The 16114-nt window shown below is 41.0% G+C and overlaps 1 protein-coding gene and 1 non-coding gene across 2 annotated transcripts in view; both read right to left on the reverse strand.

Moving 5' to 3' along the window:
* Positions 1-16114, reverse strand: part of DSG3 (desmoglein 3) — a 30361-nt gene that overhangs the window by 1103 nt on the left and 13144 nt on the right. Inside the window, exons 7-15 of the mRNA XM_075532868.1 lie at positions 15130-15258; positions 13977-14162; positions 10488-10759; positions 9432-9571; positions 8499-8726; positions 6382-6642; positions 3933-4072; positions 3557-3620; positions 1617-1876 (exon numbers count right to left, since the gene is read on the reverse strand). Coding sequence (XP_075388983.1) covers positions 1617-1876; positions 3557-3620; positions 3933-4072; positions 6382-6642; positions 8499-8726; positions 9432-9571; positions 10488-10759; positions 13977-14162; positions 15130-15258 — 1680 coding nt within the window. The remainder of the gene's footprint in view (positions 1-1616; positions 1877-3556; positions 3621-3932; positions 4073-6381; positions 6643-8498; positions 8727-9431; positions 9572-10487; positions 10760-13976; positions 14163-15129; positions 15259-16114) is intronic.
* LOC142428426 (small nucleolar RNA SNORA42/SNORA80 family) lies at positions 13654-13786 on the reverse strand. The gene has a single exon (XR_012780329.1). It is a non-coding gene; the product is annotated as a small nucleolar RNA SNORA42/SNORA80 family (small nucleolar RNA).

Genomic DNA, 16114 nt, shown 5'->3' on the forward strand with positions numbered 1-16114 from the left:
CTGAGTTTTGTTTTTGTTTTGTTTTGGGTGGCATAGTGGGTTAGACATCGGGCTGACAAGTTCAAGGTCAGCAGTTTGAACTCACAGAGAGCAGATGGGGAGGAGATGAAATTTTTGCTCCTGTAAACACTGGCTGCATGGAAACTCTAGGGAGCAGTTCTAGTCTGCCCCTTACGCTCTCCGTGAGTCAGCTTGACTTGGTGGCAATGAATTTCATAGCTATCTCTCTGCGTAGATGTGTATGTGTGTTAGCTGTCCCTTTACACCATGCTTGATAAAGTTGAGGGGTACTGAAAGAGAGGAAGATCCTCAACAACACGGATTGACAACAATAGGCTCAGACATAAAGACCATCCTTAGGATGGTCATGTTTCCTTCTATTGTACATAGCGTCACTTTGAGGCAGACCTGACTCGATGGCACTTACAACAACGTAGTATGCATTTATATGTGTCTATTTAGATATACACACAGACAACGGATACATATACATACATGTGCCTCAAAATTTTCAGGGCAAAATGGAATAAAAAGATAATGGTTTTTTCCCCCCCATGAACTTTTTGAAGCATCCTCATAGACGGTTGATTCTAGCCTACGCTTATGTTTTCATTTTTGAGTTTTGAGACATAGAGCATATTTTCTATGATCGACATAGAAACCTGTGTTTGATGCCTGAAATTACTCACTAGACAAAGTGGCAGTGTCCAGTGTGTGCTTGTCTTTTGGGTGGGTATAAATTACTGTCTTGTGCACCATCTGAGATAGCTCTGAAACAGAATAGGGCCTCTCCTATATCGCACCATACCTAGGAATAACTAGAGAGTGCTCCTGCCAAGCACGCTTCTCCATCAGCACCATGGCAGCCTTCATCAGCTCTGACACCATGTCAGACCCTGACACCAGCTTGGATACTCTAGGGAGTTTCCCTAGAGTTGAAAGTGAGTTGTAATCGTTTCAAGTGTAAGTGGGAACCATTTCAAGTAAGTTCACCTCTCCTGTTACGCTTTGATCCGCAAACAAAAGGAAACCAAGCTGGTCCTACAGTCATCTCTTGCCTTTGTCTCTTACAGCTTCCTGACACTTCCCTCCTCCTATCTCTGACCCTCAATTCCTGTCCCTTAAATTTGGGGTCATTAATTCAGCGGTTCCTCAACATTTTGTTGACATGGATACCTTTGGAATATGAAGAATGTTTATAACTCCCTCTCAGAAAAATTATTTGCATAGATATGCAAACATCATAGGAAAAACAAAATAAACCTTGCTCTGTTTTGCATTTTTAAAGAAGACACGACTGACCCCAAATAACAAGCTTTTCCTCTCAGCCATTTTTTTTCCAGTTAGTGGAATGAGGTGTCTCGCATCATGTATTCCTACTTTGTGTCTACTTATCTGTTTGTCCTCTTGGTCAAGGACACAATTTTGACAGCCACTTGAGGCTGGACAATAAAAAAATAATGTTATGGGTATTCCGTTGTCGGAATGAAACTTAATTTTTCTTACAATTTAATAATAATTTAATAATAGGAAAATGAATTAAAATATTGAAACACAGTTAAAAAAGGTCTTTATGCAAATATGACAATGGTGTGATAAAGGTCCCACTCTATTACCTGAGAAAAGTAGGACTCTAAGAAATTCATGCTTATTGCTCCTTCTGCGTGCTCCCTGATGGTTCCTCCCGTGGAATGCCTTGTCCTGATGGTTCCAGAGTGTCCTGCTGAGCAGGTGCCCACAGCAGCTCCACACACTGCTCCTGTGCCAAATCCCCCAGCGGCTCCAGATCCTGTAGCTGCTCCAATGTTTGTGGTCAGTTCCATCCCTGAAGCTCCTTCTGCCCCTGTCCCTCCTGCGTATGTATTTGTACAAACTTCTAAAATCAGGGAAGAAAATTTCATTACTACTCATGCTGCGATTTAATATCTATCTCCTATTAATATCAACTAAAGCAAATGAGTGGGACAAAATATAGAATACAGAAAATATAATTATGTGACTTGAGGTGATGTAGACACTCCACTGTTGTGTGAGCATCATGGGGGAGATGTTAGTTGATAAACACTGTCAGAGCAGATATTAATTGATAAAATGTGCAAAAGAAACAAATTTTCAGTGATAACAACCTGAAATAGAAATGTACAAAGAAAACAAACAAAAAAATGTAGAAAGAGGCTATTCAGCAAACAACCATGGGAAGCTAATCATTGTTAAAGATAGCTTCTGTGTTCTCATGAAAAACAGAAATGGTCAGTGAGCATGGGAGTCCCTGACTGAATGTGGAAACCAAAGAAGAAACACACCGAATCTAATCATGCAAAATCGCAGATGCTAATTTGGTGTCTTGATGCCTAAAAATATGTTGGTAAACTCTGACTGTTCTTCCTGTTACCTTTCTATGACACGTTCATAGTGAAGATGTGTTCTAAAGAATTCTGAATATATTCCTTGCTGTGATTGCGTGCTGTTATAATGCAAGAAGCAGCTGAGAATCGAGGTGGCAGACAAAAAGAAGCAGTTAGACATTTGGTAGTAATTTATATAGATTTTTGCAGACTAAAAACACTAAAAATCAATTGGTGAATATAGAATTAATAAACATTTTATGATTAGGCATCAGGTCATATTGGCTTATACCTTAGCCGTGGCTTTGTGGTTTATATAAATAAATTATGGTAAACACCGAAGAAGTAAACAATTGCATCTTTATAGTAACATGTGGATTTTGTCTCGCTGTGGTCAGACACAAGTATTGATAATTTAATACCAAGTAGGGTAAAGGTGACTTATGGGGAAGGAAGCAGGAAAATAAGGAATGAGGATGTTCATATAGGAGACTGAAACTGGAACATGACCAGATGCCAAGAAGAGGCAACGCTGGGGAATAGATGTTTGTTCTATTTTCCTACATGTGTGACCGCCATCTCTCATGTTATTTACTGTGGTGGCTTTTGCATTATTATGATGCTGGAAGATCTACTATCAGTATTTCAATACCTACCCAGTCACCCAGAATGAACAGGCTTTAGTGGAATCTCCAGACAAAGACAAGCTGAGAAGACAGAGCTGGAGAGATCTATTATGAAAGTTAGGCACTGAAAGCATTACAGATGGAACAGAGTCCTGGCCGATTCAGGGCTGCACATGCTGTTGAATCGGCACACGCTTCCCTCTGCTGTGTGTAAGGTTGTCAAGAGTCAGATCCAACTCAACAGTCATGTGTGTGTGAAATCTTTCATAATTAAAAAGTAGTCATTGATTGCCCAAGAGCTATATATTAGTTCGTTAAACTTAGAAAACTATAACTCCAGATATTTTAAATGGTGACATAGTGGACAAATTAGCATTTTGAAGATAGATATGTGAAACTGAATAATAATTGATTCTTTTTTTTTTAAGCCCCCAATAATTGATTCTTAAATCTGCTTCAGTGGTGACATCTTCTCCCATATGCAATGCATGCAAATTATCCTTTAAGCATTTCAACTCATTATTTTTGAATGCAAACTTCTTTAATGCAGGGTTTCTTACAAAAATACATTCGATATTCGCTTACCAGAGTTTTCCATGAATTCTAATCCATTGACTGCTATAGGTGGCACACGGATATTTGTGATTTCCTGCAAACCATGTTAAGAAAATAAATATATTTAAAAAGTGGATCAGATTTCTGAGCAACACATAGGTGAATGGTGGTCCTTTTCAAATAGTGAGATTATAAGAAGCTCGAAGTCTTGCAGGAGTGACCGTTTCTATGTATTGACATAAAAATTGAACAGTGAACATGTTAATAGGTTCCATCCATTTATTTCAGCATTGACTCTTAATCTGAGAATCAAGAAGTCTGTCACTTTCATTCCCCATGGTCCCTCTTCCTGTCACAACTTAATTACTTTCTATATGACCGAAACAACTACTTTATGGACACTCACTTTGTCTTCAGGGTAAGCGCCTTCAATTTTCCACTGTTGAATTGTTCCTTCTGAGCCATCAGGAACTGGGACAAATCCACCTGTCACGCCTCCTATTGGGCCCATCCCACCATTGCAGGTCAGGAGCAGAAGGGGAACCACTGGTAACAAAATGAGATGAAATAGCACACATATGAATTTCTTGGAGACAGGTTGACTCGACAATTTTCAGAACCATTAGAACAACAGCATATCTTAATAGTTACAGCCAATTCTTACTGTAAGGCCAGAGGACCACTGTTAGGGGATGGATTTTGAGTCGTATGGTGGTTCTTGTCAATTCTGACTCAGAGCAACGCTATGGATGTACAATAGGATGTCATGCTGCCCTGTCCCGTGCAGTGGGCATCCTTACAATCGTTCCCATCCATGAGCCCATCGATGCAGCAATGGTGTCAACCCATCTCATCAGAGGGCTTCCTCCTCTTCGCTTTGTCACCAAGCCTGATGTCCTTTTCCAGGAACTGGTCCCTCGCCCACAAAATATCTGAAGCACGTGAGAGAAAGTCTCGCCATTCTTGCCTCCCAGAAGCATTTAGGCTACACTTCCAGTCACGGTGTTCCTATATAGGGTTGGGAGACTGAGGCAACAGCCTCACCTTTCTTCCTCTGCGTGGCCGGTGGGTTTGGACTATCCACCTGTGGTGATTAGTCAACTGTTTACCAGCTAGTGCCACGAGGGCTCAGTTTAATGAACAATACATGTAGTTGTTTGGTTTCTCGATCTTTATCCTAATACATTTCGGTGATTATTGCATTTGTAGACAGTGAGGTATGGAGATGACACCAGGTCATCACACAAGTGAATCCCGTGATGGCCAAGATAGATTCTTCTGTGGTCATGATAATGCTTCAGTTATCTGGTCCCTAATAATCTCTCAGGGAGCACCAATTAATCATCAAGAACAGCAGATTTTGGTCTGGAAACTTATTTTTTAACGTTATGATGAGTTCGAAGAAGGAATGCAGACGTAAATGCTATGAGATATTTTCTGACTCCTGAACTGACCGGAAGACCCGCCTTTGTAAAATTCCCTGAGCAACTAGAGCTACGAGCAGAGCTGAAAGCCCATAGCGGCAATTCCTCAACGACAGTGAACCACTTTTACCTGGGAGGGACTTCCCGGCTGTGGAATCACCGGCCCTTTGTGTTTATCAGTCCCACTTGAGCAATGAAGACAAATGCCATTTCTTGTGCTCATAGGCCCTGGGAGAAATACTCGTTCTTGAAAGCAGGTACTTTCCACACTTGTCCGTGCGCTTCCCATAATCCCGTCTTAGATTGGCTGAACCCCAGTGGCTGAACTCGGCCTCCTTGGAGGCTGCCCAGCATGGTCTTTAAAGCACCTACTGTGAAGCCAGACTTCTAGGGCTCTGCCCCTCCCTAGCAAGGTGATCCTGGCCAGACGATATCTTCTTCCTTTGCCTCCGTTAATTCTTCTATGAAATAGGTCGATAATTGTTGCTTCCTCACAGGGTGTTTGTTGTTAGGATTTAATGGGTGCATCCAGGTAAAGTACCCTAGTGAGTGCGATTGAGGATTGGCTGGTATTTGCTCTGCAAATTAGGGCAGTCTTCCATGTAGAAGTCCAGGTGTGTGGTGGGTTAAACTGTTAGCGTAGCAGTTCAAACCTACTAGCTACTTGGCAGGAGAACAATGAAGCTTTCTGCTCCTGTGAAAAGAGTTACAGACTCAGAAACTCGGGGGCCCAGTTCTACTCTGTCTTATATGCTTGTTATGAATCAGAATTGACTCAGTGGCAGTAGTTTGGGGTTTTACACTAAATTCTGGAAACCAATTACGTCAGAATCCCAAGCAAAACTGATGGCCACTAAGTTGACTTTCATGTTCAGTGACCCTATAAGGCAGTGTAGAACTGCCCATGAACCTGAAATCCAAACTCACGGGCATCAAGTCAATTCTGACTCAGTGATCCTATAGGGCAGAGTAGAACTGCCCTCTTGGATTTCTGAGTCTGTAACTCATTAGGGGAGTAAAAAGTCTCATCTTTTTCCCTTGGTGGGTTGGAACTGCTGACTTTGTAGTTAGCAGCCCAATTTGCAATCCATTATGACACCAGAGCTCCTCAGAATTACCTCCAGGGCAGTATATACCTTCTGACTGCCATCCTGAGTCACAGCCTCAAATGCACCTGCAGGATACACTGCACACCTCAGGATTCAACATTTCAAAGCCCAGTGTTCCTGCCCTCCCTCAGCTCTATGCTCTGGCCGATGCTTTCCATTCTAGTGAATGACTTTAGGTACCACCAATTGCTAAGCATGGAAACCTTGGCAGTCGCTGCATTCCTTACTGCTTCTTACTATTCCTTTCCATTATCCCCTCATAATTCCTTCGTGCACAATCGCACACCTTGATATACACGTAATGAACTGCCGGTGCACTCACATAGCAACAGCAGAAGACCGAAGAATATCAAGCCAATGGCGGCAGGACCCAGCGTCACCGGTGACCACTCTCTGCTGGTGATCCCAGGGTCTTTGCTTGGGTCATATGTTCCACAGACGTCCCTGTGGTCACACTGACAGGCTTCTACAGTCACGGGCTCTGAGATCTCACACAGCCTGTTCTGACCATCCTTCACGGCGAGGAAGACTCTGTACACTCCAGGAGATATCTGTTGCTGGGCTGTCAACATCGCTGAGGTCTCTGTAGATACACAATCCTGCAAATCACTTGTCGGACAAGGCAGATTTTACTCTTCACATGACTTACTTTTGTTGGCAGAGCTGCCTCGAGATTACTGTCACCAATAGGGCTGATGGTAAGATAAGTTATGATGGTTATAAAGGATACCTTCTAGGTCAATACTACGGTAGCCCTTTTCTTGATTATTAGGAACATTCCTTGCAAAATCTCTGGGCTTCCTAACTGTGGCTTTTAATATCGAAATGATACAGATGGCCAGTTTTAATCATGTTTAAATATAGATTTATTTTTAATAATAGTTTCAATAATATGTTGTTATTCTGAATAATCTTTGCCTCTACATTAAAGAAAAAAGGGTTCCGTTTGGCAAATGTGTTTGTCCCTGTCTCCTTGTCCCCCTCTCCATCCAGGTGGGTCTATTATGGTCTTGGATGAAGGCCCGATTCTACCCCGATTTTCTGAGCAAAGATGATGGGAGACAGGCATCATTTGTACATCTGCTTTCCTCTCTTGGGGGCCGAATCCCGCTCCTGTCTGCCTGCCCCACCTGGGATTCTTGGGCGGCTCTCTGAGTGGGTGCTTTCCTCCTTCCTCCATGTTTATGTGTCTGACTTACTAAGACCAACCTTCCCCTGTGATCACTGCAACCTCAGCTCTTCCTTTCCATTGTCATCCTACAAGTCCAGGGCCCAGCATGCTGGACTGCTTTAGACTATGGTCTCTAGACCTCTAATCCCTGAGCATCAAGAGCTCCTCATTCTGCATTGCTAGATGGATGTTTCCAAGTGGTGTGAGCTCTTGTAAGCCCAGACTTGTGTTGTTTGAATCATTGTGTACCTCCCCAGGCTCTTTGAATTCTGAGCATTGCCCCCCTAGTCCCTCTAGTATTGCCTGGTCCAGTCTCACCACCTAACAAAGTATGTCTAGGTCATGATTCTTGCCAACGTTTCTGTAGCAACCACGTCGTTGGCCATGCATCTGATAAACCCTGTTGCAGTCAGATACACCCAGGTAGGTAGCATTTGCTACCTGAATTAAATGGGAGACGGATTCTTATCCCGGGATCAAAGGGCCTCAGGGAAGAAGGCCACTGAGAATAGGACCTCTTTGGTGACTCGGACAGCTGATGATGAAAGGACACCACACAGCATGTTCTGGAGAAGCAGCAAGATTGATTTAGAAACACGTTCTTGAAAAGGGTGGTTCATTTGCAAAGGATTTGGAGACAGGGCCAGAGGGTTCCTATGAAATCCAGAGCATGCTTATTGAACCTGATGTGTGCCGCTATGAGATTTTTGGAAAACATAGGGAATCTAAAATTATCAGTGATCAGAATGAGGGGACAAAAAGGAATGATAAATGAACTCTTCCCCATTCATAGACAAGTCTGTGAATTTGAGTCCATCAGGCGTTCGAGATTCTTGAGTGGCAGGAGACTAAGTGCCTCCTCTTCTGTGCCTTCAACGGGCCAGTTTGTCCAGCACAGCCTAGGGCTCGCAGCCTGGGAAAATGTGTGTCTTTACGAGTAGAATAGAAATCCAAGCCACTCTGTAATAAAGGAGATGCCTGAATCCTCTATATTGTGACATGCTGTTTAGGTAGAAATTAGCATCTTAAAGATGTAATAATAGTTTACAAATTTGATCTCTTAAAAAAATGAAATATTTCTTTTCTCTTTCATACTGAGAAGAAATTCGTAAGGTAAGGATCACAGACTGCAAGGAATGTGTTTGAATCACCCTGGAAAAGACTCTGCTTCCAAAGGAGCTCTCTTATCCCTCTGGAAATATAAAGAAGCAACTTGACGATTTTTAAAAGACATTTTATAAAAAGCAACTGTATAGTTCATTACTCACCATTTAGTGATGTGATACTCCATTCAGCTGGCAATTTTAAAGGTTGTTCTTGCAGCATGAAAGTATAGGGACCAGTATATTTGTCCCTGCTCGGTGGCTTAGCTGAGACCGTGATGTAAGGTGACGAAGTACAAATGACTCTCTTTTCTGAGACAACTGTGGGGCAATTTTCATTTAAATCTGGTACTTTCACAAAGATGGTGCCTGTCGAGGTCTTACCCGTGTTTTCTGTAAGGATAACACTGAGAGTTAAAGAAATACACAGAACCAGAAAAATTTTTTTTTTATTCTGCTTTATGTACTCTACTTAGTGTCCTTTCCAGGAGATAATATATTTGCTACTTTCAGAAGTGAGAACACACTATCCTATTGCAACATGTGATAAAAAGCAAATTTAAATGTATCAAATTGGCTATTACCTTCACTTAGTCACATTGGTGGAATAACATGGTTAAAGTCAAGTCTAAATGAAACTAGCACACACTTAATGGCTTCCTGGAATACCGTGTGTTGCCCTGAATGAACTTCACTTCTAAACTTGAGCCAAAGTATTTGGAATAACCATAATTGATTCTTATTGCCCAAGCTACAAGTTTATTAGGCAAAAATTAAAAAATACAATGCAGAGCCCTGGGAGTGTAGTGGTCAGGCGTTGGTTTGGCATCTGCATGGTCAGCAGTTCAAAATTGTCGGGGGTGGGGGGGTGGGAGGGAAGGTCACTATGAATCAGCACAGCTGTGAGGTTTTCTGTGTGTTTATGTGTATTAAAAAGAAACAATAGGCTAAAAGCTATCAGTAGTGAAATGAGTCATTTCGCTTGTTTCCCCGTCCTGCTTCATGCTGTTTCCTCAGGTAGTATCTATTCATAATTATTCATAAAAAGATGCTAGAGAAGTAATACTTCTCTGAAAAGGATTGAAATATGTTTCTTACCATCTACGGCCAGGACCTCCGCTGTGATTGTCTTGTTAACAATGAAAGTAGAATCTCGATCTATGTTTTTGATAAATTTTATTTCAGCAGTTTTTGAATCAATCGTTAGCCAACCACCGTTGTTACGTCCCATAAGATATCTGTTTTGTAAGAGAAAAAATTAGTACTTTTCTCTCAAATATGGAATGTTACATACCAAAAATGATTCATTTATATTTTATGTTTAGATTTAATATATGACATTGAGATATGTTTCTATTAAAACAGTAGAAAATGTATATTAGCATAGATGAGCAGTATTTCATAGTCCTTAAGTGTGTCTTAGCTTGAGTTTCTAATTTTCTCTCGGTCAACAAAATACAGTAATGACTTGCTCTTTACAATACAGCAACTTCTTTGCACACTACGCACCGGTATTAGAGCTTACATTTTTTTATGTGTTTCTCCATTTACTTGAGTCCTGTCCTTTTGGTAAATGCTCACTTGTACTTAACACTCAATTGGAAGTTTCTGTGAAAATGTTTCTTGTTCTCTTTAGACAGACTAAAGCATTTTTGTCTTAGTTTACACTTTAACTTTTGTTTTTCTGGTTTCTAGCACAATATACCCATTCCTCACTTATTGACATGATTGGGTTCCAAAGACCAGGTTGTTCTGCTAAAATTAACATTATACACAAATGGAGGATGACCATATCAGATCAAAAACTATAGGAGGACCACATTATTACATAACAGTCCAATTTCATCATTTGTAACTGCCAAACTATTGAGACTCATGGCCCACCTAGAGGCCAGACATATGCTGTTAATGTGAGGAGTGGTTTGGTGGTATGAGATTATTTACTATTGTGGTTACTACAAAACCTCAGCTGTGAAGAGTCGTTAAGTGAGGAGTAGGTATATGGTTTAACTACTATTCTTGAGATATTTAGAGATTGAGAACCTCTTTTTCTCTTTGCATTCCTGGTTTATTGTAGTTTGTGTGTTGTTTGATCTATGTAGCTTATAGATCAAAAGCACATTAAAGGATAATAAAATGCAATAATTATCTTACTTGACAGATGTAGCCGCTTTCCCAGTGTCTTCATCAATGGCTTGATACGTTCCCAGAACATAATTGATCAGTTTGTTAATACTTATGCCTTTCTGCACAGTGAAGGTCTTGGAAGAAGGTTGGAATATAAGTCCTTCTCTCACGTTTACTACCTGAATTCTGACTAGGATTGCCTGGACTCGATATTGAGAGATTATTGATTGGTGAAATTCAGCTTTGTTTTTGACAGCGATACCAATTTGCATCTTTTGTATTTGTTCATAATCTAGTGCCTAGAGTAAAAATAAAATGAGAAGGACAGGGGTGTCACAAAAATATGAGCCATCAAGTCCAGCACAAGCAAGACAACTACATGCTAGAGGCTAAAATGGATCCTTTTACAATATTACAATGATATACAAAGCTGCCTTATTAAAGCTGGAGTCAGACGGCTTTATATATCACTGTAATGTTGAGACAGAGATTTAATATTCTTAAATCATGAGACCTCAATTTGGTAATTGATACAAAACAAGGTACCTTTTCTCAGACAAATAAAATATCATTTTAACCTCTTTATGTGATACAGCAGGGCAAAAAATCGCGTCCTTAAATTTGAATCTTGATCTATTATTTATAACAGTGTGATTCAAGGCATTCAGTTTCTCTGACATGCAGGTTCCTAGTTTTGGAAGACACACACACACACACACACACACACCACAGATATATTTCATCAGGTTGTGGTGAGGACTGAAACAACTAAGAGTTGAATCCATCTCATAGCAACCCAATGTGTCACTGAGGAGAATGACTAATGTAGCTTTCTAGCTAGTGGTCTTGACAGAAGTAGGCCACCAGATCTTTCTGCTGGGGCATTACTGTCTAGGTTCAAATTATCAAGCCATAATAGAGTCCTGTAAATGGCAGCTATGAACTTTGGCTACATGTACATTCTTGATTTAAAACCTTTTTTAGGGGGCAGAAACACAATCTCTTCATAACCTTGATCGGCAGATTTACACGTACAAAGGGATGGTGACCAATTCTTTGTGGAACCACTCACAAATGGTCTTGTATGATAACCATTTTTGTTTCTCAAAGGGAGCTGACCCAAACCCAGGTCCAAGGAATGCCAGCACAGATTTTTCCTCATTCACTTGTAAAATTTTCAAGGGCTTTGAATAAAGGAGAGCTCATTTTGGTTACATTTGTATATCACTAAAAAATAAATCAGACAAGAGATCTGGATTTGAATTTGAACTTTAAGTTACCAAATCAAAGAAGGATTTATTACACCAGAAATTCAAATGGAAAGCTATTTCTTGAGATTTCTTCCATCTGTCTATATACTTTTGGAACCATATTTCCATCTCTCTAACCCGAAGAATCCTATATGCTTCAGTTTACAGCATTTTTGGCATTCTTGAAGTACTAAAGTTGTATTTATTTTATTTATTAATTTCCTGGCCCTTCCTGCCTTTTGAGCTGTATCCCTGGGCAAACGTCCTGTTGATGGGTTGTTGTTTTAATGAGTGCACACCTTCCTGAAGTTTTGGTTCATCTTATAGCCTGTCTTTTTCTGAACAATGAGCCATGAAAGTGAGTTCAATCCCAGGCTTTGTGGAACTCAGGTCCAGAGTCTCCAGGGTTCCATCAGAATCTGTGCCTGGCCTTTTCAAGTGATTTTCAGTTTTGATCTACATTTTTCTCCCCTTCTATCCAGAACCTTCTAATGTGATCTCTTTTAGAGTAGTCAGCAGCAGCAGCTGAACATTATCTAGTTTGAATCAATTTGTGATCATGTTCCCTTTCAATGTTCTTTTGAGTTTGGGGAACAGAATCAAGTCTGAAGGAGGAATGATAAGATAGGTGGGGTAAGGAGTCACAGTGAAATTCCTGGGCATCCCTTGACACCTTCAGAGAAAGAGGACCTTGGCTTTTGCAATGGTCCATAGTGACACCGGGCCATTTCCTGTGTTAGGGAGAGGATTCATTGTGTGAATGATTTTGCATATGATTCTGAGGACAGTGAGCTTTATCTTAGCAGCTGGCAGGTGATTATTAACCCTAGATGCATGTGAGAGTCTCCTGATCCCTTCTCCTTACGTTTGGGCGTGCCCCCCTCCCTCCCCGAGGAACAGAATCCATAATCCCTCCAGTGCCATTTACTAGGAAAAGTCCCAGGTGATTCGAATGGGCAGTCAAGTTTGATCAGTAATTCTGTAGCCAATGAAGGAGCAGACATATTCATAAAGGCAAGGTTGACTGATCAAAATTGCTCTTCAGAAAAAAAACAAACCAAAGCCTGCTGGTGGATCTGTGATAGAACAAACGAGTAGAGGAGGACGAGCATGTCCAGGTGCGAGGACGCGAGGCGGTGGAGGACCATCCGATGTCCAGGGCCAAATCTGGGGCTGCATTTGATGACTAGCTTGTGATGAAATACCACGATTCAAGGATAAAGCCCAAGTTTCTTGTTTGGGCGATTGAATAACACCAGTCCGTCCATGAGATCAGGAATAAAGCCACAGGATGGAAAGCAATGGGTCCTGCTGGGGCTTTCTACCCCGGCCTTTACCAGTGAGGGTGTATGTACCCTTATCTTTGAAAAGTGGGCTAGGCAAGAACAGCCTACAAGCCTCTCAGCAGCCAGGAACCCAACCTTCCCTTGCTAAAGGAAGGCAGTCCGTTCTCGCTGTGCTCAGCTTGAGGAATTAAAGAAAGAATGCCCTGTGTAGTCCAGTGTCCTACAGTATGGGTTGTCTGAATAATGGTTATTACTTCTGGTCTGTACCACACCCAGGGATAGATATCCTTAAGTGATAACAGGGCATCTCTAGCCAAGTGTGTTAAATGGAAGCTTTTCTCAATTATTTCTCATCCTACAGATTTAGCTCATACTTTTACCACCTCCTGCAACAAAATAATGTGTTTTGCTTTCTGATGGTTATAGCTAATTAATCTTAAATGGAGTTGTTAACTCCGCATGCCCTCGTTCTCGGCATTGTCTCTTCATAAATTATTAAATTAAACAAGAGTCTTACTTTCCTGTGCTGGAGGCATGCACATGTATAAACATACAAATATTAGTAAATATCTACAAGATCTGTATCCAGGTGTTTACTGTAGAAGTATGAACACTTGGAAGCAGGTAAATCAGATTTTTAAGAGATATTTTTTTCCCCACTGTGTAACCTGCTCAGTCCCTGAAACCCACAGGGTAAAGTGAGGCAATGGTTTGGGGTTAGTTTGCTTTGGCATATGGGACACTAGGAGAGGCCCATGGCATCAGAGCTGCCATAAATCCAAACCCATGCACTTTTTCATTAAAAAAATGTTTGAGAGATTTCTTTAAGGGTACTTTTCAGTAAAATTCTCTTGTGTGTCTTTTCCAAGTTGCTTATAGTAAATTGGTGTTATTGTTACTAAACAGTTTATTTTGAAAAATGATAGATTTGGTTAGTGTAGGATTTATTTTTAACCACGAAAGTGAGAGTAGTGCCCTACCTTCACCAACTTCAGGATGCCGTCATTAGTTCGTGGATCAGTTTGTATTTCAAACCAATTCCCTTCGTTTCCAGAAGTAAAGAAATATTCTGCAAGCCAATTATCTGTGAACTCTTCGTCCCAGTCCGTCACTTGTAGTCGAAGTAATTCCGAACTTAATGCATTTTCCTCAATATGTGTTGAATACTAAAGAGGAGAGAAACAGAATCCAGAAATGCATGTTAGAGTTTCACTCAAGGGATTCTTTTATTATAGATGGTATTCACCCTGGTAGTCATCATGTCTCGAAATACAGCTTGTCCAGAAGCTAAAGAATATCATCTGGGAATACTGTGTTCCTTTCAAAAAAGTATTTCTGTGATGAGACCAAGGGGTCAACAGTGACGATAAACAAGATGAGACTACAAGAAGGCAGGGAAACTAGAATAGTGGAAATGAGACAACCCGAATGGAAATATTGAAAAGGTTGATACATGGGGAAGAAATTGATGAATGGGAACCAAAACTCTCACCCAAAACAACACAACCATATATATAAAGATATATTTTGTTCTCTCTCTGGTTCCTGCCTTCTTGTTTTCACAGAAGTTTTTATTTTGTAAAGAAAGATACAGAGAACCTAAATAACACCCGGTGATCTAGGCAAAAACCGAATTGGGAAAATAAAGAAGTAAAGAATCAAATACTCTATTTTATTGCGGTGGTTAGTTCTGTCAAGTTGCTGCCGACCAGTGGTCAACCTTGGGGTGCAGACTTGATCTCTGTCCGGAGGGCTTTTCAAGACCGTGACCTTTTGGAAACAATTCACTCCCTCGGCCTTAATTCTGAGATGCAGCGCTAGCTGGGAGTGAATTGTTCACTTTGGGGGCAGTAGTTCCAATCTTAACCCTTTGCATCACTAAGGGATTCAAAACAATATAACTCACATCTATCAAGTCAGTTCTGACTCAGAGCGACCCCAGTGGGTTTATGAGGCTGTAAACCGTTACCAGGGTATAAAGCATCCCCTGTCTCCTGTGGAGGGGCTAGTGTATTAGAACTGCTGACCTTGTGGTTAGTTAGCAGCCCAAGGAATAACTCATATGCCACTAGCTCTCCTGCAAAACAATCGATGTATTTAAAACAAGTATTCTGTGAAGTGTCAGAGGTGTACCTGAGATTCTTTAAACACTGGGAAGTTATCATTGACATCTTTCACTTTGATCCTGCATTCACACTGAGCGGATAATCCTTCTCCATCTCGATCGGCACCACTCACCAACAAATAGTATCCGCTCGTTTGCTAAGTGAGGGGGGCAAGGGAGAAAGAAAAAGAATTAGTTTCTAGTCCCAAGAATACAAGTGGTAGTTGCATGCTTTCTCCTAGCAATGAGGTGAAGCTATTCAGTCTCATGGTTTGTTGTCTGGAAGGGTTATGTGCACAATTTGTTGCCCAAAAGCAGAAGCACAGAGGAGGGAGGAGTCTTGTGGGACTCTGGGGTGATTAGGTAGAAATATAAGATGGGCCTTAACAAGTTTCCTTTTTTGGTAAGCTTTCTTATGAGAAGACAATATAGTCAGAGAAAAAATAAATGAGGAATGTGATCTGATGGGCATTCACATATAAAGCATTCCTATTAATCTCTTCTGAAAATCTTTCCTACAAAAGTCATGTAGAGTCTGAATTGGTGGTGGTGGTTGCAGTAGGAGGGTAATGAGGATGAGGGAGGAAAAGGATACAATAATCTCCCGTAAGTCAGAGTAAAAGCAAAAGGAGAAGTCAAAGAGGAAAAGTGTCATATCGGAGTAGACAGAGATTGATTCCAGATAGAAATTTCTCCCTCCATCTCAGAAAATTTCTATTTCTTTATCAGATGAGCAATTCGTCGAAGTTATATCCTTGTGTGCTAATGTTGTATCCGTGTATGCTAATGCTGTCTTTCCTGCCCCATTTTAACGTCTGCCAGCACCATCAATCACCCTGCTGGACCTTTTGTTGTGTAATGTACAATGGACGGTGCACATAGACCCACCGGCTCACTAGAATCATACTTAAGTGCAAACCGATTCCCTTGATTGAACTAGTCGCTTTCTGGGAACCTCTTTGTCCATTCTCCTTTCATGCTCTGGCAAATTGGATCATTTTACTTTGTTCTTTT

Source organism: Tenrec ecaudatus, chromosome 15 (genome assembly GCF_050624435.1).
Source record: "Tenrec ecaudatus isolate mTenEca1 chromosome 15, mTenEca1.hap1, whole genome shotgun sequence".
NCBI classification, from domain to species: Eukaryota; Metazoa; Chordata; class Mammalia; order Afrosoricida; family Tenrecidae; genus Tenrec; species Tenrec ecaudatus.